Below are 24,395 nucleotides of genomic sequence, written 5' to 3'. Positions count from 1 at the left end.
AAGTTCATGGTTCACGTATTGTTGAAGCCTGACTTGGAGAATTACTTTGCTAGTGTGTGAGATGAGTACAATTGTGCGGTAGTTTGAGCACTCTTTGGCATTGCCTTTTTTTGGGATTGGAATGAAACCTGACCTTTTCCAGTCCTGTGGCCACTCTGAGTTTTCCAAGTTTGCTGGCATATTGAGTGCAGCACTTTCACAGCATCATCTTTTTAAAAAAATTAATTTGTTTATTTTAATTGGAGGCTAATTGCTTTATAATATTGTGGTGGTTTTTGCCACACATTGACATGAATCAGCCACAGGTGTACCTGTGTCCCCCATCCTGAGCCCCCCTCTCAGCTCCCTCCCCATCCCAGCCCTCAGGGCCCTTTGCACTGGCCCTGAGTGCCCTGTCTCAAGCATCCAACCTGGACTGGCAAACTGTTTCACATATGGTAATATACATGTTTCAGTGCTATTCTCTCAAATCATCCCACCCTTGCCTACTCCCACAGAGTCCAAAAGTCTGTTCTTTACATCTGCGTCTCTTTTGCTGTCTCACAAATAGGGTCATCATTACGATCTTTCTAAATTTCATATATATGCATTAATATACTGTATTGGTTGTTTTCTTTCTGACTTACTTCACTCTGTATAATAGGCTCCAGTTTCATCCACCTCATTAGAACTGATTCAAATGCATTCTTTTTAATCATAGTATCATCTTTTAGGATTTTAAAAAGCTCATAGATTTTTTTTTAAGTGTATGATTTTAATTATTTTGTTTTGCTGTTGTCTTTTGTTTTTGCTGTCTTTGAGTTATTTTCTTTTACTTTTTAAAATTTTAAATCAGCTTCCCTTTATATCTCCAAACTTTGGAAACACCATTCTGGATATTATAACCTTTATGGGTTTGTATTTCTTCTCCATAAAAGAAAAAGAATAGTTACACCTATCACAACAACTGGAGAAAACCTCAGTAGAAACTCAACACTGTTTTTCAGTGGGAAATACCTGATGTTGTATATTTTGTTTAGTGAAGACAGAGTTGGTCGTATACTAAGCAAGGTGGAAATATCTAATGTGGTCAGTTTAAAAGAAGCAAATAATTTAAAATACAAAGGCTTCCAGGTGGTGAGTTATTTTCTTAGTGCTTGCTCTAGACATTCCAAAGTGCATTTTAATTTATCACAGTCTACTTTAGATTAATGCTAGTTTAATTCTGTAAGATAGCATTTCCTACTCCCTCCTTTGTACAGTAATTGTCATATATATTATATTTGTTATAAATATAACAATAGTGTTGTTATTGCTGCTTTATGCAACCTTTTAAATAATTTTAGAGAATATATACATATATATATATAACATGTGGAATCTTAGTTTCTCAAACAGGGGTCAAATTGACATCCCCTACATTGGAAGTGCAGGGTCCTAACTACTGGACCACCAGGGAAGTCCCAAGAGAATAAAATTTTTGGAATGCATTCTTTTATGTTTACCCATATATTTCCTTTTCCCAGTACTTTTCATTTCTTTGTGTAGATTCAAGTTACCATCTGGTGTCAGTGGATTCTCTTAATTTATTGGGGATGTCTCTATTTCATGTTCATTTTATAAAATAATTTTATTTTTATGTTTGGCTGTGCTGAGTTTTCATTGCTGCACAAGCTTTCCTCTAGTTAGGCAAGCAGGGCCACTCTCTAGTTGTGGTGCACAGGCCTCTCATTGTGTGACTTCTCTTGTTGTGGAGCATGAGCTCTAGGACATGCAGCCTGCTGTAGCTGCAGCCAGTGCGCTCAGGAGTTGCGGTTCCTGGGCTCTAGAGCACAGGCTCAATAGTTGTGGCACATGGATTTAGTTACTCTGCGGCATGTAGAATCTTCCCGGATCAGGGATTGAACCCGTGTCTCCTGCATTGGCAGGCGGATTTTTTACTACTAAGCCACCAGGGAACCCCCATCTTCATTTTTGAAAGACAATTTAGCTATCTGGATTCAATATTCTTTTTTTTTTTTAATTTATTTTTAATTGGAGGATGATTACTTTCCAGTATTGTGTTGGCTTCTGCAATATATGAACATGAATCAGCCATAGGTATAAGTATATCCTCTCCCTCCTGAATCTCCCTCCCACCTTCCTCCCCATCTTGCCCCTTCTAGATTATCACAGGGCACTGATTTGAGCTCCCTGCATCATACAGTAAATTTCACTAGCTGTCTAAATTACATATGGCAGTGTATATGTTTCAGTGCTGTTCTCTCCATTTGTCCCACCCTGCCCTTCCCCCTCTGTGTCGACAAGTCTTTTCTCCGTGTTTGTCTCCACTGCTGCCCTGAAAATAGGTTCATCAGTACCATCCTTCTAGATTCCATATATATGCGTTAGAATGTCAACAAGTCTTTTCTCCGTGTTTGTCTCCACTGCTGCCCTGAAGATAGGTTCATCAGTACTATCCTTATAGATTCCATACATATGCGTTAGAATACAGTATTTATCTTTCTCTTTGTGACTCACTTCACTGTGTATAATAGGTTCTAGGTTCATCCACCTTATTAGAACAGAGTCAGATTTGTTCCTTTTTATGGCTGAGTAATATTCCATTGTGTATGTGTACCACAACTTCTTTATCCATTCATCTGTCTGTGGACATCTAGGTTGCTTTCATGTCCTAACTATTGTAAATAGTGCTGCAATGCACAGTGGGGTGCATGTCTTTGTCAGTTATGGTTCCCTCAGAGTATATGTCCAGTAGTGGGATTGTTGGGTCATATGGTAGTTTTATTCCTAGTTTTTTAAGGGATCTCCACACTGTTCTCCATAGTGGCTGTTATCAATTTGTATTCCCACCAACAGTGCAAGAGGGTTCCCTTTTCTCCTTACCCTCTCCAGCACTTCTTGTTTGTGGATTTTTTGATGATGGCCATTCTGACCAGTGTTAGGTGATACCTCATTGTAGTTTTGATTTTCATTTCTCTAATAATAAGCAGTGTTGAGCATCTTTTCATGTGTTCATTAGCCATCTGTGGATATAGAATTCTTACATGATAGTACTTTCTTTCAGCATTTTGAATATGTTATTTCATTGCCTTCTGGTCTCCCTTGTTTCTGATGAGAAGTTAGCCACTAGTTGTATCTTTGTGTCCCTGTAATATTATACTCCCAAGATTTTCTGTTTTGGGCTTTCATCACTTTTACTATATGTCTAGGTATAGTTTTCTGTGTTTCTGTTGTCATGGTTCATTTAGCTTCTTAAAGTGTAGGTTAGTTGTAAAAGTCAGTTCGTATAGTTTTTGGTCACTGTTTCTATAACCTTTCCACTTCTGGAACTCCTAATTCATGTATGTATGTTGGTACATTTGACATTGTTCCACAGGTCTTTAAGGCTATGTTTGTCTTTATTCTTTTCTCTCTTCAGATTAGATAATTTCTGTTACTCTTTCTTCAGGTTTATTTTTTATTCTGCTTCAGTGTTCAACTCTGGGGTTTTGTTTGGTCTTTTTTATAATTATTTTTTGTTGTTGAGATTTTCTATTTGTTTAAGGCATTGTTCTTATAATTTTCCTTAGTCTTTTAAAGCACTTTGAAGTCTGTGTTTGCTAAGGCTGGCATTGGGCCTACTCAGGGATGTTTTCAATCACATGGGGTCTTTTTTCCCTTCTCAGTTTTGGTCACACTTTCTTGCATTTTTACATCTTACAAATTTTTGATGAAGCTGTGGACATTTTACATAATGTATTGTAGCAGTGTTGGATTCTGATTTTTTTCCCTTTTAAGGGTTGTTGTTGCTTTGTTATTATTGTCATTTTTAAAGTAACTCTCCTGAGCTAAATCTGGAATTTTTCTCTGTGGTGTGTGACTGCTGATATCTGCTCAGTTTTTTGTTATTTTAATTTGTTTTAATTTTTATGTTTGGCTTCCTGGAGTGACACCTGCATCTGCATTGCTTAGTGGTCAGTTAATGATTGGTCAAAGATTGTGCTAGATATTGTGCTAGGTGTTGTGCTAAACACCTAGTAAGACTTCTACTCTCTGCTGATCTTTATCTGTTTGAGGAAGCTCCTTAAAAGTTCAGACCATTTCAAAGTCTGCCCTAATTTTTACCTTCCACCGGGCCCTTTTGTGTCTTTTTTGCCTGTGTATGCAGGCTCCTGGTGGACCCTCTCCAGTGTGAATGTGTAGACATTTATCAAGGTCCCTTATAGTTTCTTCTCCAGATTTCCTTTTTTAATTTCTGACTAGTTTGCTGGTCCATTGTTTGCACTAACTATGACAGCAGCCGCAGGCTATTGGAACCTTTGGTCTTGCTTTTCTGTTTGTCCCCAAGAATGCAAACTCTTACTGACAATGCAGATAGGATAGGCATGGGCTTTTTCTGTGCTTTGCTTTAAGTAAAGTCAGCCTTCTTTGTCAGTGAAACTGCTGGTTTTTACCACCTTGGTAGACCCAACTTCCCCACTGACCTTTGGGGATGGAGGTCAGTAATAGACAGTAATACCACAGACTCCCTCTGTGCTCACCCCAAGTTCAGCAGTTTCTTATGAATAACTGCAGAGAAAGTAACATGTGAGAAAAAGCCTAAAGGAAGTGAGGAAGTATTCCATGTAGCTATCCAGGGGAAGAACATTGCTGGCAGAGGCAACACCTTAAGGGCCTTAAGGTGAGAACATATCTAAGTTATAAAATGGACAATAAAGAGGCCCATGTGGCTGGTATAGAATACCTGAGAGGATGAGTAGCAGGCTGTGAGGTCAGAGAAAGAAAGGGTGCATGCAGACAGGGTGTTAGAGCAGGTAAGACCTTTTAGGCCACTCTGAGGGCTCTGGCTTTTACTTTGAATGAAATGAGGAGCTGCTGGAGGCCTTTGAACGGCATAGTTGGGACATATTGTCTTATAATTTTAAAACAGCTATGTGAAACAGAAGCCTGAGTGGCAGAATAGCAGACTCAGGATGCCAGTTAGGAGACTATTACGGTCTTGATTATAGCAATGCAGGTGAGAAATGATTGTGTCTTGGACAAAGGTGGTTGCAAGTGGAGATGGTAAGAAGTGGGCCAGTTCTGGTGTATGTAAAAGGTAGTGGGGAGGGAATGATACTGATCCCTTATTTCAAAGGAATTTTCCTGTATTTCATCTGTGAATGTTTTTTCTGTTCCCTTTCTTGAGTCCTCTGTTTTTGAAGTTTATTATATTGATTCTAATTATCCTTAGATTGGGTCATTTTTATCTTCTAGTATTATCTTCTTATTGCTTTAACTTCTTTTATGTTTTTATTATTATTATTCTGAAAGCCTTTCTCCATCCCATTCATTCTATTTTCATTTGAATCTGTTCTGTTTCTGTTACCTTATTGAATCTGTAATTGTGGTATTTTGTTTTTTCAGATTTTCTTAGCTTTGCAGTCATCTTTCTTTTCATTCTATTTATCCTTATTCATTCTTTTATTTATTTCCTAGCTCTTATTTTATTTAATCTAAATTCTTATTTAAAGTATTCGGTGCATGGCAGAGTGACGCAGAACAGGCTTTCACTCTTGACGGATTTTTTTTTTTAACTTATTCATGACTTATCCCTTTTATTCTCCTCCACACTGAAAAAATATTTCATATAAGTTTACTCTTATTTCCTTCTTGGGTTACATTTTGTAAAGTTGTTTTTTTCCTATCAGGTTTCTAGGTACAAGAGTACTATGATCCTCCTCATGCTTTCTTTACCCAGAAATTTTGGACATGTATTTATTAAGTGTTTAGTAATAAGGGAGGAAAAAGGCATTTGTATCTTCGCAATTTATAAAAGCTTTCTGTAATATTGACTAATCCAAATTCTGATGTTTCAGTTTTCCTTATTAAATTAAATTCCCTTTTTTCTCTCCTTTTCCCTCTCACCCTCCCCCAAATGTATTGCAACTGTATTTGAGCTGGGAAACCTGAGGAGGGGTTAGATAAAGGAAATTATAGAGGAAGAGAAAAGACCCTTGATTTATATAAGAAGAGCAGGTGGTAAGAGAGATCTTAGGGAGTGATAAGAAGTAACTGTTTCAGTTTGTGAAGTAGAGATGGAGATAAGATTTTTGAGATAGACACAAGAAGAATAAGAAAGCATGCTTTCTGAACTGAGAAGATAGTTTGATTATAAGATTAAAATTTCTTAAGGAGCAAATTATTGCTTTTTTTAAAGAAGGTTTACAGTGATTTCTTTTTTGAGAAACTTAAAAATCAAATTATAGTGGATTTACAATGTTGTATTAATTAAAATATTGCTTCTTACAACTGTATTCTTTCTAGAGTAGTTTTTTTTTTTTTTTAACAAGTGAATACCCTGTTTTTCTCTCTCTTTTAAATAATTTGTTTATTTTTGGTTGCGCTGGGTCTTCTTGCTATATGCAGGCTTTCTCTAGTTGTGGAGAGCGGGGGTTGTTCTTTGTTGAGGTGCACGGGCTTCTTATTGTGGTGGCTTCTCTTGTTGCGGAGCACAGGCTCTAGGAGCACGGGCTTCAGTAGTTGCAGCATGTGGGCTCAGTAGTTGTAGCTCATGGGCTTTAGTTGCTCTGCGGCACATGGAATCTTCCTGGACCAGGGATTGAACCCATGTACCTGCTTTGGCAGGCAGACTGTTACCCACTGTACCAACAGGGAAATCCTAGAGTAGTTTTCTTTTAATAACTAGTTTCATTTAGAAAAAATATAAAATAAAGCATGTGGATATCTGTTAAAAATTTTGTACAGCTGTTACTGTCATAGTGAATATGTGTGTATGTTTGTTTTCCCCCTAGAATCTCCCTGGAAAAAGAGACATGAATGTCTGCAATGATATTTCTTGACACAAATTTGATATGAGAGAAGAAAAGGAGATTGACGGCTAGTGAACAGGATTTCAAATAACCAGGATTTTATATTTATCACCTCCAACTACAGCCTTCGGTCGCCTCCTTTTAAATCAAAGATAACTACAGTCAGAACCAAGACAAGGCAAAATAATACTTCTCTTCTGCATTTTTTGAGATTAAAGAAACTTGAAATGTCTAGGAAACAAAACCAGAAGGGTAAGATTCCACCTGGGCATGAATTGTTAAAAGCATAGCTGTAGAGTCATGATCACCATTTCTATCTGTACATAGTTTTAAAAAGCGTTCTCTTAATGTGTTTTGAGTGGTGTTATACTTTTGCTCACCTAGTATAGTACTACTGATAGTTATAACTTATCTTTTAGTCATGACCGCAGTTAATTTTAGAAGACTATGGAACATTCACAATATTATCTATTGTCCCTTTAACTAGCTAGATATTAGATTATAGCTTTTTGTGTTACTAGTTTGGGAATTCATATAGCAATTGCTTTTCTACTCTTATAAACGTATTAAATCGTAATATAATTTCAGGAAATCCAAATGCATATTGAAAGTGCACTTTTTGGAGGGTGAACATATGTTATAGAGGTAGGGTATAACTTACTGCAGGATATTCTATATCATGTGAGTTGATGTTTCTTTGGAGACAGGAAATGAAACCAGTAAATGCTTCTAGTCACTGATCTTTAGCTTTCCTCCTGGGATTGTAACTCTAGCTTTTTGTGTAAAGTATAAGTTGCAAAGAGTCAAGAAATAGCAAAAATAGTTATACAGAGGAAAGGCCAACAGAGACTACACTTTTTCAGCTTTCCAAGAAGACCTGCGAAAATGTAAAGGGACAAATAGCACTTAAAACTGTCACATATAACTGGAATATATTTGTTAAAGGAATGACTATAGCTATCCTGGATTTTTTTTTTCCCCTCATTTAGTTTAATTTTCAATTTAAAGTTGATATTCTTTAATTCAAAACAAAGCTATAGATCCAGGTCTCATATGCTAAATATGAAGGGAATGCTTAATTTTTTTTTTTTAATTGAAGCATAGTTAGTGTACAGTGTTACATTAGTTTCAGGTGTTTAGCAAAGTGATTCAGATATGTCTGTATACACATGTGCACTGTTCTTTTCCATTATAAGTTATTATAAGATATTGAATATAGTTCCCTGTGCTGTAATTAGGCCCTATTGTTTACCTATTTTAGATATACTAGTGGGTATATGTTAATCCCAAACTCCTAATTTATCCCTCCCCACCATTGTCCCCTTTGGTAACTGTAAGTTTTGTTTGCTAGGTATGTGAGTCTGTTTCTGTTTTATAAATAAGTTCATTTGTATCATTTTTTTTTTTTTAGATTCCACATATAAGTGGTATCATATGATATTTGTTTTTCTCTGTTTATTTAATATGATAATCTTTAGGTCCATATCTATCCTTGCTGCTGCAAATTTCTTTCTTTTTTATGTCTGAGTGGTAGTCCAGTGGTGGTGGGTGTGTGTGTATCACATCTTCTTTATCAGTTCGTCTGTTGATGGACATTTAAATTGAAGGAAATGCTTTCAAACTTCTTAATTTTGACTTGGCAAATCAAAAACCTCACTATAAGAAAACAGTATACCAGAGCTGCGTGTGGTTTTGAAAGCTTTAGTTTCATTGTATAGCAAACCTGTGTAAAGAATATCTGAGCTCTAAAGAAGGGTTAGATTACTAAAGAAGCTGAACTCTTCAAGGGAGTGAGATTTATCAACTGAAAAGTTCTAAAAATTTCATCTAAAAAGTTTAGCATTTAATTTTTCCCCAAAAAAGTAAACTTTAGCAGATTGCTTTGGCCTTTTAAAATCTAGAGTCTTTGTTTATTTCATCTCTATGTTATCCCAGAGCTATAAAAAAGTATCATTGCTTTCTATAATTGGTGTCCAGTTACTATACAGTAAATGTAGATTTTAGATCACATCATAGGCATTAAGTGCTAACAAATTTCGACTAAACATAACCTGCATATACACTTAGTTGAAACAAAAGAAAGCTTTTATGTCATTTTGACTTTCTCTGAAACAAATATATATAACCTATATATATATTGGTTTTATATATATATATAACTATATATATATATTTAGATATTTGAACCAAAAAAATACAAAATACATATAAAATTCTATCTCATTTAATTCATTTATATATTTAAAATTACATTGTTTGGGGTTTTCAGTTCATTTCAGCTCAGTGTCACTCAATTGTATCCAATTCTTTGTGACCCGGTGCACTGCAGCACACCAGCCCTCCCTGTCCATCACCAACTCCCGGAGTTTACTCAAACTCATGTCCATCGAGTCAGTGATGCCATCCAGCCATCTCATCCTCTGTTGTCCTTTTCTCCTCCTGTCTTCAATCTTTCCCAGCATCAGGGTCTTTTCAAATGAGTCAGTTCTTTGCATTAGATGGCCAAAGTATTGGAGTTTCAGCTTCAGCATCAGTCCTTCCAGTGAATATTCAGGACCGATTTCCTCTAGGATGAACTGGTTGGATCTCCTTGCTGTCCAAGGGACTCTCAGGAGTCTTCTCCAACACCACAGTTCAAAAGCACCAATTCTTCTATGCTCAGCTTTCTTTATAGTCCAACTCTCACATCCATATATGACTGCTGGAAAAACCATAGCTTTGACTAGACGGACCTTTGTTGGCTAAGTAATGTCCCTGCTTTTTAATGTGCTGTCTAGGTTGGTCATAACTTTTCTTCCCAGGAGCAAGCGTCTTTTAATTTTAGTAGTCTAATAATTATACTGACTTTATCAATTTAGTTACAATACATTAAAAAGATAGACACTATGGTAGTTTTTGTTCTCTAGAGACAACTCATTTATTAAGTGTAATTTTGTAATGAGTTATGTTTTTATTCCACAGTAGACCATGGTTCCATATTTTCCTATATCAGTAACATTTGTGAATTTCTTAATGAAATGTTTAGTGGAGTTAAACTTGTATGGCTTAAGTTAAGGTGCATTTTAATTACAACTATTGATTGCTCCAAACCTTTTAGCCCAACACCTAGCAGAAGTCAATAAGATCAGTGCTTCTCAAACTGTGGTCTATGAATTAAAGAAATACTTTAAAATGGAGAGTGTTTAGAAACTCTTTTATAGTGGTTTGACAGTGCTGTAACATCTAGACCCTTTCAAGGCAGTTTTATTGAGATGTAATTTAAATATTATAAAACTCATCTATTATAAATGTACAGTTTTATTACTTTTAGTAAAATTTTTTTAATTTTAATTTTGGCCATGCTGTGCAGCTTGCAGGATCTTAGTTCTCTGACCAGGGATTGATTGAACCCAGGTCCTCGGCAGTGAAAGTGCAGAGTCCTAACCATGGATTGATTGCTCGGGAGTTCCCTGTTTTTAGTAAATGTATACAGTTGTGCAACCATCAGCACAATCCTATGTTAAAACACCTTCCTTACCCCTAAAGGTATACTTAGTTACCTGTCTACAATCAGTTCCTGCTTTCAATCCCAGGCAAACATACCTACTTTTTCTGTCTTCAGTTTTGCCTTTTCTAGAGATTTCTAATAAACAGATTAATCCAGTGTGGTTTTGTGTCTGGCTTCTTAATGCTGTTTTTGAGGTTCATTAGTGTTTTTGAATGTATCAGTAGCTTGTCACCTTTTACTGCTGAGTAGCGTTAAGGTCATAAGAAGTTGCAGAGTGTTTCTTTTACACTCTGCTACTCATAATACTTGTGTGACCAGAAGTGTGGATGTTCCTCCCACATTGACCAATTCTCTGATACTAGCACAGTGTCCCTACAGTCCAGTTCAATTCTGACACTACCTTCTAGGAGTTAGTGTTAGATCCCACAGGTTAAGGGCTCAATCCCCCAAGACTGCTCTCGCTTCAGACACAGTCCACGAGGAGCAGGTTCCCGAGTTATCCACCCTCAGTCCATCTTGACTACAAATGGGTGGTTTCTACAACCCTCCTTCTCAGGTTCAGTAATTTGCTATAATGCTCACAGAAGTAAGGGAAACCACTTACCTACGTTTATTGGTTTATATACACAGTAGAGGATGTTATAAAGAATACAGATGAACAGCCAGGTGAAGGGATGTATAGGGTAAGATCTGGAAGGGTCCCCAGTGCAGGAGCTTCCATTTCCATGAAGTTGAGGTGTACTACCCTTCCAGCACACCGGTGCATTCACTAACCTGAAAGCTCTCTGAACCCCATACTTTGTAGAATTTTTTTCCGAGGTTTTATCACATAAATGTGATCAAATATTAACCCTTACCTCTAACTCCTCCCCTTTCCCTTACTCAACAGATGGGAGTGAGGCTGAACATTCCAAGCCTCTAATCATGGGTTGATCTTTTTGGTGATTTTAAAGCCCCCTTCCTGAAGCTCTCCAGGAGCCCACCAAATTGTTCATTAGAACTAAAGATGTTCCTATCACCCAGGAAATTTCAAGGCATTTACAATCTCTATTAGGAACTGGAGTCAAATACCAAATATTAGAACAATGAGATGCTCCTAGCATCTTCATTGCTTAGGGAATTATGAAGGTTTTAGGAGCACTAGCCAGAGTTAGGGATGAAGACCAAAATATTTATTTCTTATTATGTTACAGTGTCACAGGTTATATCACATTTTGTTTTCCATTTACCAGGTTCATTTGGATTCATTTGGATTAGTTCCAGTTGTGACTATTATGAATAATTATAAATTATGAACATTTGCCTACAAGTCTTTGTGTAGACATATGTTTTTATTTCTCTTGGGGACATACCTAGGAGAAGAATTGTTTAACTTTCAAAGAAATTACAGTGCCAAACTGTTTTCCAAAGTGGCTGACCATTTTATAATCCCACCAGCAATAAAGTGTTGGTTTCGAATGCTTCTTATCCTTGCTGACACTTGGTATGCTATCATTTTCATTATAGCTATTTTTATAAGTATAGCTATTTTTAACCTATATTTTATAGATAATACACACCTGTTTACTAGGTGTGTAATGATATTTCATTATGGTTTTGATTTGTACTTCCTTAATGTGATTTTGATTGTATTTCCTTGATAGTCAACGATGTTCCTATTTCTTCATGTGATTATTAGCCATTTGTATCTTCTTAGGTGAAATATCTGTTTAAATTCTTTTTTCACTTTTACAAATTGGGTTATAGGTCTTTCCCCCCACACCCTGCAAATTTTTTTTCATTTATTTTTATTAGTTGGAAGCTAATTACTTTACAATATCGTAGTGGTTTTTGCCATTCATTGACATGAATCAACCATGGATTTACATGTGGTCCCCATCCCGATCCCCTCTCCCGCCTTCCTCCCCATTCCATCCCTCTGGGTCTTCCCAGTGCACCAGACCTGAGCACTTGTCTCATGCATCCAACCTGGGCTGGTGATCTGTTTCACCCTTGATAGTATACTTGTTTCAATGCTGTTCTCTCAGAACATCCCACCCTCGCCTTCTCCCACAGAGTCCCAAAGTCTGTTCTGTACATCTGTGTCTCTTTTTCTGTTTTGCATACAGGGTTATTGTTACCATCTTTCTAAATTCCGTATATATGCGTTAGTGTACTGTATTGGTCTTTATCTTTTTGGCTTACTTCACTCTGTATAATGGGCTCCAGTTTCATCCATCTCATTAGAACTGATTCAAATGAATTCTTTTTAATGGCTGAGTAATATTCCATAGTGTATATGTACCATAGCTTCCTTATCCATTCGTCTGCTGATGGGCATCTAGGTTGTTTCCATGTCCTGGCTATTATAAACAGTGCTGCAATGAACATTGGGGTGCACGTGTCTCTTTCAGATTCGGTTTCCTTGGTGTGTATGACCAGGAGTGGGATTGCTGGGTCATATGGCAGTTCTATTTCCAGTTTTTTAAGGAATCTCCACACTGTTCTCCATAGCGGCTGTACTAGTTTGCATTCCCACCAACAGTGTAAGAGGGTTCCCTTTTCTCCACACCCTCTCCAACATTTAATGCTTGTAGACTTTTGATAGCAGCCATTCTGACTGGTGTGTAATGGTACCTCATTGTGGTTTTGATTTGCATTTCTCTGATAATGAGTGATGTTGAGCATCTTTTCATGTGTTTGCTAGCCATCTGTATGTCTTCTTTGGAGAAATGTCTGTTTAGTTCTTTCGCCCATTTTTTGACTGGGTCATTTATTTTTCTGGAATTGAGCGGCAGGAGTTGCTTGTATATTTTTGAGATTAATCCTTTGTCTGTTGCTTCGTTTGCTATTATTTTCTCCCATTCTGAAGGCAAGTCTTTTCACCTTGCTTATAGTTTCCTTTGTTGTGCAAAAGCTTTTAAGTTTCATTAGGTCCCATTTGTTTATTTTTGCTTTTATTTCCAATATTCTGGGAGGTGGGTCATAGAGGATCTTGCTGTGATTTATGTGGGAGAGTGTTTTGCCTATGTTCTCCTCTAGAGTTTTATAGTTTCTGGTCTTACATTTAGATCTTTAATCCATTTTGCAAATTTTTAAATTGAGATATAGTTGACTTACAATATTATATAAATTTCAGATGTACAACATAATGATTCATGATTTTTAAGGGTTCAGTTCAGTTCAGTCGCTCAGTTGTGTCCGACTCTGCAACCCTATGGACTACAGCATGCCAGGCCTCCCTGTCCATCACCAAAACCCAGAGTGTTTCCAAACTCATTGTTGCTGTCCATTGAGTCGGTGATGCCATCCAACCATCTCATACTCTGTAGTCCCCTTCTCCTCCCACCTTCAATCGTTTCCCACCATCAGGGTCTTTTCAGATGAGTCAGTTCTTCACATCAGTTGGCCAAAGTATTGGAGTTTCAGCTTCAACATCAGTCCTTCCAATGAACGAACACTCAGGACTGATCTCCTTTAGGATGGACTGGTTGGATCTCCTTGCAATCCAAGGGACTCTCAAGAGTCTTCTCCAACACCACAGTTCAAAAGCATCAATGCTTCTGCGCTCAGCTCTTACATCCATAAATGACTATGGGAAGAACCATAACTTTGACTAGACGGACCTTTGTTGGCAAAGTAAATGTCTCTGCTTTTTAACATGCTGTCTAGGTTGGTCATAACTTTTCTTCCAAGGCATAAGCGTCTTAATTTCATGGCTGCAGTCACTATCTGCAGTGATTTTGGAGCCCCCCAAAATAAAGTCTGCCACTGTTTCCACTGTTTCCCCATCTATTTGCCATGAAGTGATGGGACCAGATGCCAGGGTCTTAGTTTTTGAATGTTGAGCTCTAAGCCAACTTTTTCACTCTCCTCTTTCACTTTCACCAAGAGGCTCTTTAGTTCTTCACTTTCTGCCATGAGGGTGGTGTTATCTGCATTTCTGAGGTTATTGATATTTCTCCTGGCAGTCTTGATTCCAGCTTGTGCTTCATCCAGCCCACTTTTCTCATGTTGTACTCTGCATAGAAGTTAAATAAGCAGCGTGACAATATACAGCCTTGACGTACTCCTTTCCCTATTTGGAACCATTCTGTTGTTCCATGTCTAGTTCTAACTGTTGCTTCCTGACCTGCATACAGATTTCTCAAGAGGCAGGTCAGATGATCTGCTATTCCCATCTCTTTCACAGTTTTCCACAGTTTATTGTGATCCACACAGTCCAAGTCTTCAGCATAGTCAGTAAAGCAGAAGTAGATGTTTTTTGGAACTCTCTTGCTTTTTCGATGATCCAGCGGATGTTGGCATTTTGATCACTGGTTCCTCTGCCTTTTCTAAAATGAGCTTGAACATCTGGTAGTTCATGGTTCATGTATTGTTGAAGCCTAGCTTGGAGAATTTTGAGCATTACCTTGCTAGCATGTGAGATGAGTGCAGTTGTGTGGTAGTTTGAGCATTTGTTGGCATTGCCTTTCTTTGGAGTTATACTTCTTTTATAGTTATTATAAGAGATTGTAGGTCTTCTTACTGATTTGTAAGCATTTTTTATTCTGAGCATTATCAAGTATATGATTTGCAAATATATTTTCCCAGTCTGGCTTATCTTTTCATTTTCCTAATGGTTTCTTTTTCTTTTTCCCCTGCTGTGCAGCTTGTGGGGTCTTAATTTTCTGATCAGGGATTGAAGCTAGTCCTTAAGCAGTGAAAGCATAGAGTCCTAATCAGTGGACCACCAGGAATTCCCAGTGGTGTCTTTTTAAAATTGAAAGTTTTTAACTTTGATAAAACCCACTTTATCTTTTCTTAAAGTGTAGAATAATAAGGTGTAGAGTGAATCTGATCTTCCCTGGTGGCTCAGTGACAGAGTGAGTCCTCCAACCCTTTCCCACACCAAAGCTTTAGTGGCTATCTTGGTTCTTTTATATTTCCATGGAAATTTAGACTCAGCTTATCAATTCATGCAAAAATATCTGCTTGGAATCTGATAGTGATTGCATTGAATCAATAGATTTGTGGTGAATTGGTTATCTTTGCAATATTGAGTCTTTCAGTTAATGACTATAGCATATCTCTACATTTATTTAGATGTTGCTTTCTCTCATCAATGTTTTACAGATTTAAGTGCACAGACCTTGCAATTTCTTTGTTGAGTTTATTCCTAAGTAATTTATTCTTTTTAATGCTGCTGTGAATGGGACATTTGATTTTTGTTGTTGTTAAACTCACTTTTTAGTTCAAGTAGTTTTTGGTAGGTAACTTAGATTTTCAATATACAATGTCATGTCCTCTATGAATAAAGTTGTTTTTCTTCCTCTCCTCCATTCTAGATGACTATAATTTCTTTTTTCTTGCTTTCTGCATGGGCTTGAACTTCCAGTTTATTGTTACAAAGAAGTATGAGAGCAGACGTTTTGCCATGTTCTCACCCTTTGAGAGAAGTGTTTCATCTTTTATCGTTGAATTACTCCTTGGAAGGAAAGTTATGACCAACCTAGATAGCATATTAAAAAGCAGAGACATTACTTTGCCAACAAAGGTCCGTCTGGTCAAGGCTATGGTTTTTCCAATGGTCATGTGTGGATGTGAGAGTTGGACTGTGAAGAAAGCTGAACACCGAAAAATTGATGCTTTTTAACTGTGGTGTTGGAGAAGACTCTTGAGAGTCCCTTGGACTGCAAGGAGATCCAACCAGTCCATCCTAAAGGAGATCAGTCCTGGGTGTTCATTGGAAGGACTGATGCTGAAGCTGAAGCTCCAATACTTTGGCCATCTCATGTGAAGAGTTGACTCATTGGAAAAGACCCCTGATGTTGGGAGGGATTGGGGGCAGGAGGAGAAGGGGACGACAGAGGATGAGATGGCTGGATGGCATCACCGACTCCTTGGGCTTGAGTTTGAGTAAACTCCGGGAGTTGGTGATGGACAGGAAGGCCTGGCGTGCTGCAATTCATGTGGTTGCAAAGAGTCGGACACGACTGAGCAACTGAACTGAACTGAACTGAACTGACTGATGACGTTCAGTTGGTAAAGAGTCCACCTGCAATGCAGGAGACCCTGGTTCAATTCCTGGGTTGGGAAGATCCGCTGGAGAAGGGAAAGGCTACCCACTCTAGTATTCTTGAGTTTCCCTTGTGGCTCAGCTGGTAAAGAATCCACTTGCAATGTGGGAGACCTGGGTTTGATCCCTGGGTTGGGAAGATCCCCTGGAGAAGGAAAAGGCTACCCAGTACAGTATTTTGGCCTGGAGGATTCCATGGACTGTAGAGTCCATGGGATCACAATGAGTCAGACACAACTGAGAGACTTTTACTTTCAATTCATGCTGTTAGCTGTAGGTTTTTCCTGGAAGCCCTTTATCAGTTTGAAGAAGGTCCTCTCTTTTCTTACCTTGCTGAGTTTTTACATGAATGTGTTTCTGATTTTGTCATATGTTTTTTATGCATCTATTCCAGTGGTTCTCAAACAGGGGTGATTTTGCCCCTAGGGGATATTTGTCAATGTCTGGAGACATGTTTTATTGGTCACACCTTGAGGCCATGGTGCTATTGGTGTCTAGTGGGTGTGGGTCCAGGATGCTGTAAACATCCTACAGTACACAGGACAGCCCTTCACAACAAAGATTTGTTGCCTTAAAATGTCAATACTGCTGAAGTTGAGAAACTCTGATCTATTGTTATGATCATATGTTTTTGTCCTTTATTTCTATAGGGCATTATATTAACTTTCATATGTTAAATTAAATCAATTCTGCATTCCTGGTATAAATCCCACTTGGTCATAGTTGGCTATGTTGCTGTTTTCTGTTTTCTAATATTTTGTAATAAATATCTACACCTGTATTCATGAGAGAGGTCTGCAGTTTTCTGTTCTTGTGATGTGTTTGTCTAGTGATGTGTTTGTCTAGTGTACAATTTGTTCTGAAGAATATGCCATGTGTGCTTAAAGAGAGTGTGTATTGATCTGTTAGGTGGAGTATTCTATATATGTCAGTTAGATCAAGTTGGGTGACCATGATGTTCAAGTCATCTATATCCTTACTCATTTTCTGTTTAGTTCTGTCATTTACTAAGAGAAAAGTTTTGAAATCTTCAGCTATAATTGTTGAATTGTGCATTGTTCCTTTCTATTCTGTTAGTTTTTAATTCACATATTTTAGGACTCTGTTATTAAATGTATGTAGATTTATAATTGGTTATATACTACTGATATATTGATTTTCTTATCATTATAGTTTTTTTATCTCTAGTAATATTTTTGTCTTTAAAGTTTTAGTTTTTTTGCTGGTAATATAGCTATTCCAGTTCTCTTATAGTTACTGTTCGGAAGAAATATATTTTTCATCCTTTACTTTCAATCTATTTATGTCTTGGAATCTAAGGGATATCTCTTGTAGACACTATATAGGTAGATCTTGCTTTTTATCCAGTTTAACAACTCTGCATATGTGCATGCTAAGTCGCTTCAATAGTGTCCAGCTCTTTGTGACCCCATGGGCTATAGCCCGCCAGGCTCCTCTGTCCATGGGAATTGTCCAGGCAAGAATACTGGAGTGGGTTGCCATTCCCTCCTCTAGGGGATTTTCCCAACCTAGGGATCAAATTCCTGTTTCTTACATCTCCTGCATTGGCAGGTGGGTTCTTTACCACTAGTGCCACCTCGGAAACCCCTCCAACAACTCCACCTTTTGATTATTTAGTCCTTTCCATTTAAAATAATTATCAGTATGATTGGGTTCATGCCTGCCGTTTGTTGTTTTCTGTATGTCTCATTTTTATTCCTTTATTACTCCTTTATTGGCTTGTTGTGTGTTAAACATACTTTTTAGTGTGTTTTAATTCTTCTGATTTTTAAAGCCATTTAAAAAAATTATTTTATTAATGATTGCTCTAGGTTTTTATATGCACCTTTTACTTATCACAAGCTACTTCAGGCTAATATTGACTTAATTCTGGTAAAGTATAGTAATTTTGTTCCAGTATAGCCTCGTTTCCTCTCCTGTTTTGTACTATTGTTTTCACATACATTATATCTAGATATGATATAGCTATGTATTTAATTATAACAATATCATGTTATTTATTGCTTTAAACAATCTTATGCTTTTTGGAGAAATTGGAAAAGAGAAAATATATATATACCTAATCTCTTATATTTACCCAAATATTTTACCATTTTGAGGACCCTTAATTCTTTCCTCTGGATTTGAATTCCTGTCTGGCTTCATTTCCTTTCAGCCTGAAGGACTTCCTTTAGTTTTTCTTGAAGGGTGTACCTGATGGGAATGTATTCTTTTAGCCTTTTTAAAACTGTGGAATGTTTGTATTTTAACCTTCATTTTTGAAGAATAGTTTTACTGGATATAGAATTCTTCTTTGACTTTTTTTTTCTTTAGCCCTTAGAATATGCCATTCCAGTGAATGTGTCATATTATTCTTTGTTTGTGATGAGGTATTTTTCTACTGTTGCTGGTAAGATTTTCTCCTTTTCTTCTAACAGTTTGACTGTTATACAGCTTGGTATGGCCCTCTTGGGAATTTCATCCAATGTTGGGCATTATTTCATAAAAAAAATTTTTTTTCCTGCTGCTTTCACTCTTGCCTCTCCTGCTAGAAATCCTAGTATATGTATATTGGTAAGTTTGATGTTATCCCAGAGGTAACTGAGGCTATGTTCATTTTTCTTGTCTTTTTTTTTTTTTTTCAGATTGTTTACTTTCTATTGATTGATAAGACAAACTTGTTTGTTTGTCTCTGCTGGGTTTTTGTTGCTCTTGGACTTTTCTCTGGTTGCAACTAGAGGGTGCTACTCTCTAGTTGCGGTGCATGAGCTTCTCATTGCAATGATTTCTCTTACTCCAAAGGGCAGGCTTTAGAACTTTTGGGGTTCAATAGTTGTGGTTCATGGGCTTAGTTGTCCTGCAGCATGTGGAGTCTTCCCAGACCAGGGATTGAACCTGTGTCTCCTGCATTGGCAGGTGGATTCTTTACCACCGAGCCACCAGGGAAGCCTTGTTGATGTCTTTTAAAGTTTGCTGATTCTTCTGCCATCTCAGATCTGCTGTTAGGTCTATGTAGTAAATTTTTCATTTGGGTATTGTATTTTCAGTGAAACTTTCTTTTTAGCTCCTTTTTGTCGTCTTTTCTCTATTGAGATTCTCTGTTTGCTGAGTCAATGTGACCATATTTTCCTTTAATTCTTTGAATATGTTTATATTAACTGTTTTAAAGTCTTTAAGTCTACTAGCTGAGCCCTTGCAGAATAAGTTTCTATTGACTGGTGTTTGGGTTTTTTCCTGTATATGAGTGAATCTTTCTTCTTTTAAAATTTTTTTAAAAAGTAGATAGTTTAGATCATATATTGTATTAACTCTGGGTTTATATTAATTTTCTGAGGGTATTTTTAAAACTTAGACTGAATGTAATGAAGAATCTACTTCCTCCATGTATACACTCACTAATCAGCACATTTTTTAATTCTAATTTTTATTTTTTAACTTTGCTTTTTAGGGAGTTGTCCCTGCGTCTTCAGTGTTTAGTGGTCAGCCAGTGATTTGGACCAAGGTTGTGCTCAAGACATCTCAAACCTATAGACTTTTATCCTCTGCTGACTGATTTGTGTGGAGCACATTGAGTTCAGACAGTTCTCAGTTTTACATTGACTTTTACTTTCCACTGGCCTCTTGAGTCTCCCCAGTGCACATGCATACTTTTTCATTTAGTTAGGGATGTGTAGAGAGTTTATTTACTTTTTCTTCTCTCTTTTTTTTCTTTTTCTTTTTTTTTTTTTTTTGCTGGCTGCACCACACTGCTTGCAGGATCTCAGTTCCCCAACCAGTGAAAGCATAGAGTTCTAACCACTGGACTGCCAGAGAATACTCTCTCTAGCTTTACTGTGGCTTTCATTTATAGGATTTCTCTGATAAATTTCCTGTTTGTTTACCACTCAGTCAACTAAGACTCCAAATTCAGAGGAGCAAAGCAGCAAGTTTTTCATTTCCTACTGAGTTCTATACTGTAGCTGACAGGGGTTTTTGCCGTCCTCTCCAGATCAAGGCTGCTTTCTTTGGGAATAAAGCTGTTGATTTTCATGGCCTTCCCTGCCCTAATAGAAGCTGTTGTTCCCCAGCAGGTGGAAATAGAACGGGAGCAGTCCTAGGCAAGAAGGGTATAGACTCTACTTTTCTGACGTAAGGCTCTGGCAGGTTCTCAATGATTTGTCCTGTGCCTTTGGTTGATTTCCATAGCCCTGACACGGTTGTCCTTGGCAGTTTTATTCAGTTTCATCCTGAGTTTTAAGGAGAGGATTTGCCAGCCTGCTGACTGCCTCCTGGGCCGCCCTGGTAGCTCAGCCTCCAGTGCTGAAGACCTGGGTTTGATCCCTGGGTTGGAAAGATTCCCTGGAGAAGGAACTGACTACCCACTCCAGCATTCTTGCCTGGAGAATTCTGTGGGGCAAGAGTCTCCAATCCGTGGGGTCCCAAAGAGTTGGACGCGACCGAAGCAGCTAACACTTTCATTCCATCTTAGCCCTTCAGCCCAGTTTTTATTGTATTTTATAAAAGTATTGGGGCTCAAAGGATTAGAAATTGAAACAGTTATTAGTTATTATAGATTGTTTGACTAGCACTGAGTTAAGTAGTGGCAATAGTGAGTAGGTCTTTAGACCTTAAATGGTCTACTGACTCATGTGGCTTACTAGTTAACTAGGTAAAAAAATGTTTCTGCTAGAAATCTCCTGTGGACTTACCCTTGGTTTTTATGTACTGTTTTTTGGACATCTAAATGTTGAAAATCATGAGATAAACAAAAGAACCTGTGAGTAGAACTCATGCAAATATTTGAGACCCTATTAAGTTTACAATGTGAATTTATAGTAGGATAGGTATGCATCATTTTTTACCTTTTCCTCACTCATCACTGAATTCAGCACTGGATGACAGAAAGCCAGCTCTAGGGGTAACCAAGATTGGGAATATAGACTTAGTTGTGATTCTCACAAGTTACTAGTCTATCTTACATTATTCCTGATTCTGTCTCAAAGAGCCTTTAGAGACTAGAGAAGGGTGAGACCAAGCATTGTAATTTTATTTTATATTTTAAGACTACTAATTTGTCAGATGATTTTATCTCCCAAGCTTAACTGTGTATCAAAATCATCCTAGAGATTAAAACAATTTTTTTGAATCACTGTCTTAAGAGTGATATACTAGACTCTTTTTAATAGGTTTGCTGATAGTGACTGTTCTAGGCGTGAAAACTGTTTGCCTGTCAGTGTCTTGACTATATCAGATTACAATGATAAGAGCAAATTCATAAGTAGTGTACTTTTTTTGTTGACTTCATCTCACATTTATATTTAGTTCTCTCGCTTCCTCTTTTCTCCTTTGCAAAACTATTCAGCCGTAAACTACCTCCACATTTGATATTTAAGGCTCTGAAACACTGAAATAGCTGACTTGAGCTTCATAGTTGGTCATCTGTGGCCATTTCTTTATACTGGAGTATCGTGTGCTGTCACTTGATTCCTTTGGTACCTTTTGTCTTATACAGGGCTACCGATATGCTTCTCTTTTCCCCTCCCTACCTCAGCTTTTTTTCACCTTGTAAAACTGAAATTCTGTACCCATTGAACAGTGACTCCCTGCTCTCCCTTCCCCCAGCCCCTGACGTCCACCATCTTACTTTTGTCTATGAATTTGACCGCTCTTGATAACTCATACAAGGGGCTTGGATGACGCAGAGAGAATAGAGTAGCTGAGAGACTGAATGCTGACAAACCCTGGAGCCAGGCAGACTGCAGTTGATGAAAAGGGCCTTCTGGGGCATAAGGGGGCCCTTGTCATGCCCCTTTGCTCTAGGATAGGTTTGAGGTAATATAGGTACACTCAAACAAATCCTCTCGGGAAGATGATAACCTCACAAATTACTTTTACCATAAATTTTTAAAATTTATGAGTGTTTAGTACACAAAGAAAAATAATTAGAAACATGAGGCAATGAAACAATAACAGTATGGAACAAGAAGCAGTAGAAACAGAAATGACATATAGGAGACCCAAATATTGGACTTACCCCAAATGGACTTTTAAATATTCTTAAAGTGTTCAAGGAAATAAAGAATACTTGGAGAAATTTAACATAGAACTGGAAATCTTGAAAATCTTACAATCTTGAAAGAATAAAATGAGCTAAGTTTCTCAACAGAAACAATAGAAGACAGAGGAATGATATCTTGAAAGGGCTGAATAAAAATAGCTGCCAGTCTACAATTCTACACACATCATCTGCAGTGAAAATATCCTTCTGGAACAGAGAAAAAATAAATGACTTAAACAGAAATAAACCCCTCCAAAATAAAACAGAAATCATCACTATCAGAATCCACTGAGGAAAATTCTAAAGGTATTCTGAATAGAGAAGAAGGATGACCCAGTTGGAGATGCAGGATGGCATGAACAGCAATGAAAACCACAAATTTATGGGCAAATCTAAATGAATATTGATTGTATAAAAATAATAAGAATGTCTTATTAGTATTTAAACATACATAAAGGATAATACAAAATCAATGACCCGTAAGTTTGGAGGGACATAAGCTTTGTTGCTTTGTCAAGGAAGAGGGTAAAACTACTAATTAATATTAGGATTTTGCAAGTCAGTAATAGTCAGACACTACTGAGCAACTGAACTGAACAGACATTATAATCTCCAGGGAAACTAGATACATAGATGTACCTTAAAGATATGCTAAGTGAAACAAGCCCATCACAAAAATATAAATAGTGTATGATTCTACCTGTATGAGGTATCTAGATTAGTTAAATTCAGAAAAATAGAAGAATGATGGTTACTAGGGACTGGGGGATATGGGATATTGTTCAATAGATTATGAAGTTTTAATTTTGCAAGATGAAAAGACTGCAGATTGGTTGCACAAAAATGTGAATGCACTTAATACAACTGACCATACATTTAGAAATGGTTAAGATGGTAAATTTTATGGTATGCATTTTTTTTTAACCGCAGTAGGAAAAAAATGGTGACTAAACAAAAGAAAAATGTTCTGGATGTTGTTGTTGTTCAGTCACTAAGTCATGTTCAACTTTTTGAAACCCCGTGGACTGCAGCACCCTAGGCTTCCCTGTCCTTCACTAGTTCTCCTGGAGGTTGCTCAAATTCATGTCCATTGAGTTGGTTGATATTATTGCACTTTGCAGATAGTGTGTTGTTTTTTTCTTTTTATTGAAGGTTTGTAGCAACCCTGTATCCTCAGATGATGGGTAATAAAATACTTTTTTTAATTAAGATACGTTCATTGATTTTTTTAAAACATAATTAGATGTAAGTCTAAGACATATTGCACACTTCACAGACTACAGCATAGTATAAACATGTTTTTTTTTTTTAAAACGTAAGTTTTATATGCATTGGGAAACCAAAAAATTTGTGTGACTCACTGTATTGTAGTATTTACCTTATTGCAGTGGTCTGGAACCAAATCTGCAATACCTCTGAGGTACAGTCTGCAGATCAGTGAACTAAGTGTCTATCTTAAGAAGTTAGGAAAAGAAAAAAATTCAAAAATGTTAAAGGAAATGGGATGATCAATGAATAATAGACTTCTATTATTTATATTATTTCTTCTTTTTCTTGCTTTATTGTAATTGCTAAGACCACAAGTTGACCAGAAGTAATGAAGCAAGAAAGTTAACTATGTGCTCTGTGAGATGATGAATGTGTTAATTATCTTGATCTTGTTAATCTTTCCACAACAGATCATTATGCTATATACTATAAACATATACAACTATATTTGTCAGTTATTCTTCGGTAAAGTTGGGAGAAATAAAAAAGAAGTAATAAAACAAGCATCTTGTTTTGTTTTTTTGACCTCAAAGGAAAAGCTGTCTCAGCATTTCAGCCTGTGTTGATGTTTTCTGTGGGACTTTTTAGATACCTACATAGAAAGCCCAAAAGAATCTAAACTATTAGAATTAGTGATTTTAACAATGTTGCTGGATATAAGATCATTTTACAAAAAGCAGTCCCACCTATTTACATCAGCAATAAGAAGTTAAAAAATGAAATCTAAAAATAGATGCCGCTTACAACTGTACCAAAAGTATAAAATAGAAATTTAATGAAAGATGTGTAAAA

General features: G+C 37.0%; 1 protein-coding gene across 3 annotated transcripts in view; it reads left to right on the top strand.

Moving 5' to 3' along the window:
• SPATS2 (spermatogenesis associated serine rich 2) overlaps positions 1–24,395 on the top strand; it is a 149,369-nt gene that overhangs the window by 66,190 nt on the left and 58,784 nt on the right. For all 3 annotated transcript variants that reach the window (XM_065934489.1, XM_065934491.1, XM_065934490.1), the window contains exon 2: positions 6,756–7,025. In XM_065934489.1, the coding sequence (XP_065790561.1) occupies positions 7,001–7,025 (25 nt within the window). In that variant the 5' untranslated portion in view covers positions 6,756–7,000. The remainder of the gene's footprint in view (positions 1–6,755; positions 7,026–24,395) is intronic.

The sequence above is a fragment of the Muntiacus reevesi genome, chromosome 4 (assembly GCF_963930625.1).
Source record: "Muntiacus reevesi chromosome 4, mMunRee1.1, whole genome shotgun sequence".
In the NCBI taxonomy this organism is placed as follows: domain Eukaryota; kingdom Metazoa; phylum Chordata; class Mammalia; order Artiodactyla; family Cervidae; genus Muntiacus; species Muntiacus reevesi.
Note: the sequence above shows the minus strand (reverse complement) of the source record. Positions and strands in the feature narration are given on the sequence as shown.